Source organism: Mastomys coucha, unplaced genomic scaffold (genome assembly GCF_008632895.1).
Source record: "Mastomys coucha isolate ucsf_1 unplaced genomic scaffold, UCSF_Mcou_1 pScaffold22, whole genome shotgun sequence".
NCBI classification, from domain to species: Eukaryota; Metazoa; Chordata; class Mammalia; order Rodentia; family Muridae; genus Mastomys; species Mastomys coucha.
The window spans coordinates 55897634-55900216 of record NW_022196905.1 but is presented as its reverse complement, the minus strand read 5'-3'; the positions used below and the strand labels follow the sequence as shown (position 1 = coordinate 55900216).

The 2583-nt window shown below is 40.5% G+C and overlaps 1 protein-coding gene across 1 annotated transcript in view; it reads right to left on the bottom strand.

Moving 5' to 3' along the window:
- The window catches only part of Dthd1 (death domain containing 1), a 71189-nt gene that overhangs the window by 67770 nt on the left and 836 nt on the right, over positions 1 to 2583 (bottom strand). Inside the window, exon 2 of the mRNA XM_031341003.1 lies at positions 488 to 1100. Within this exon, the coding sequence (XP_031196863.1) occupies positions 488 to 1100 (613 nt within the window). The remainder of the gene's footprint in view (positions 1 to 487; positions 1101 to 2583) is intronic.

Sequence of the window (2583 nt, the reverse complement as noted above, 5' to 3'; positions counted from 1 at the left end):
AAATCCACCTGCCTCTGCCTCCCAAGTGCTGGGATTAAAGGCGTGCGCCACCACTGCCCGGCTGAAAAATTTTTGTAAATACTTCCATAACTGTTTTTCCTGTAAAGCACTACTTAATATTCATTTTTTTCTAAAATTATGAAGAGCAGAATAATATTTGCAGTAGCAACCACAAACCTTTCTGTTGGGGGCATTTTAACCTGAATCCCTAATCTTCAAGCACTCTGAAGCTGGTTTGACCCTTCTACCATTGGAGAATGCAGGAAAGGGGACGCTATCGACTTATCCCTAAGCATTCAGTAGCCACTCACTCTCCTGTGCCTTGTTTGTCTCTGCCTCCAGAACTGTGGGAAATCAACTTCTTTCATTCACAACAAACCTGTTTATGGTGGTTTGTAATAAGAGCAGGATTAAGACATTTAATGACTACAGAAAATGCATGGATAAGTAGGCATCTCTAAGCACCTCTCGCGGTATGTTTACTTACTCCTTTTCCATTATGTTATCCTTTTGTTTTAAACTCTCTGACTCATTATGAAGATTATTCATGTCCTTACTGGAGACATCCCATGCTGTTGGGGATGTGGTAATCTTTTCTCTTTGGCTTTCTGAGGTCTCTTGAATCTCCCTTGCTGTTGCCTGGATTCCATCATGAATGTCTTTCTTGTTGTCATTTATGTTCTCAGCAGTCATGTGTTCTATTTGTTCTTCATCGTCATTTTCAGCATTATCTGGGAACACTGTGCTCTGTGACTCTTCTTGCCCTATTACATTTCCACTCAATGGGGCATTGTTTTCTTTTTTCCCTAGGTCAGAATGTATCTGTGTTTTATTTTCTGTTAATTGGACCTGGTTGGTGGAATGGCTCTCCCCTGCATTTGTAGAAGCAACAGTAGCTGTTTCCATGACATTTAGTTCCCTTCTTGGAGCAATGTCTGTTGCTTTGGTATCCTGAATGGCTGATATTGTCTGCCGTGGAGTACAGTCCTCATGCATGGTGCATAAATTACACATTTCCTTTTCTCCTTCCTTTAGAAGCATAGCAGTGTTCCCCAAATGTTCATTCATTTTCATGAGGCAGTCTATGAAAGCAATAATTTCTGCACATATATACACACAAAGAAATAAAAACTAAGTCAAATTATGCTTCTATGTTGATGAAGGCAATGGCTGCACAATTTGTCCCTGTTTAGCACTTGTATAACTAGAATGAAAGAACACTCTGCTTTTAACATAGTAGCCAAGAAGTGAAACTGGTACCTTTGTGTGCATGAGTATGCCTTAAACTTTCTTGATAAATGGGACCATATCTCCTCCCAAACAAGAATGCACCCAACAAGTCCTCAAGCATTTGCTATATTTGACAGTTTTTCCTTTGCCTTGGGTGATACTATACTGTATCAATTACCCATTTTAAATATCAGACATAAGATTACCTGAACACTCCCGGACAGGTAGATATCAGAACAGCTACAACCGTGTTATTTATGATACACATACTGAATTTTGGTGGGAAACTTGATCCTCTCTATGCTGAGAATGTGATCGCTAAAATTTTTCAAATGTCTCTCCTAAAGAGTAATTTCAGCCATACCATTCTGACTGGATCCTGCAATAGCCAATCAACTACAAAGACAGATTGCTCTACTCTAAGGCTATAAGCATCATCAATATCTGAGTCAACCTATTTCTCACTCCATCCTCATTTCATCCCAGGCTCCCATCTGTGCATCTCTCTTCTCAGACTTCCTCAAGGCTGAACCTTTCTATACTCTCAGCTCTGAATAGAAATCTGTATCTAGAATCCACACATCTCAGTTGTCACCAGATCATCTCTTCACTAGTCTGGGCTTGCCTTTGCACTGTAGTTTAAATTATTCTTTGTCTCTTGTCTGAGATCCCATGTTTATTTTGAACTGGTCCTATCTGGTAGCTGAGTACTTGCCTTGGCTTGTCGTCTAGGACTGTTTTCAATCCCTTCCTTAGACTAACTGGTCCTGAGCTCCTGCTGATGATTCTGGGATCGCACGGCTTTGGGATACATTTCTCTGATGTTCACTGAGAGTGAACTCCTTTGTGCTGTCTACTCTGTTCTCCTGACTGATAAGCCCTTTCCTTGACACTATATGTCGGGGAGCTGGATTTCATAATGCCACCTAGATTTGGAAAGCATTGCTATTAAGACCATATTTTGGCCAGGAGGTGGTGGCACATGCCTTTAATCCCAGCACTTGGGAGGCAGAGGCAGGCAGATTTCTGAGTTCGAGGCCAGCCTGGTCTACAGAGTGAGTTCAAGGACAGCCAGGGCTATACAGAGAAACCCTGTTTCAAAAAAAAACAGAACAAAACAAAACAAAAGAAACAAGCAAACAAAAAGACCATATTCTGTAGATATTATATTCTCAATACTTGTACTTTTTAGCACACACCTCTACCTGGTCATATTCCCAAGAATTTACATTCAGTATGTTAGGATCCAGTTTATTCTCCTAGCTCATCCAGTTTTTCCAGTGGTTTTGTAATTAGCAGGACTAGGCTCAAATGACTCTAGAGTTAGAACACACTATTCCAATACAGAAAAAA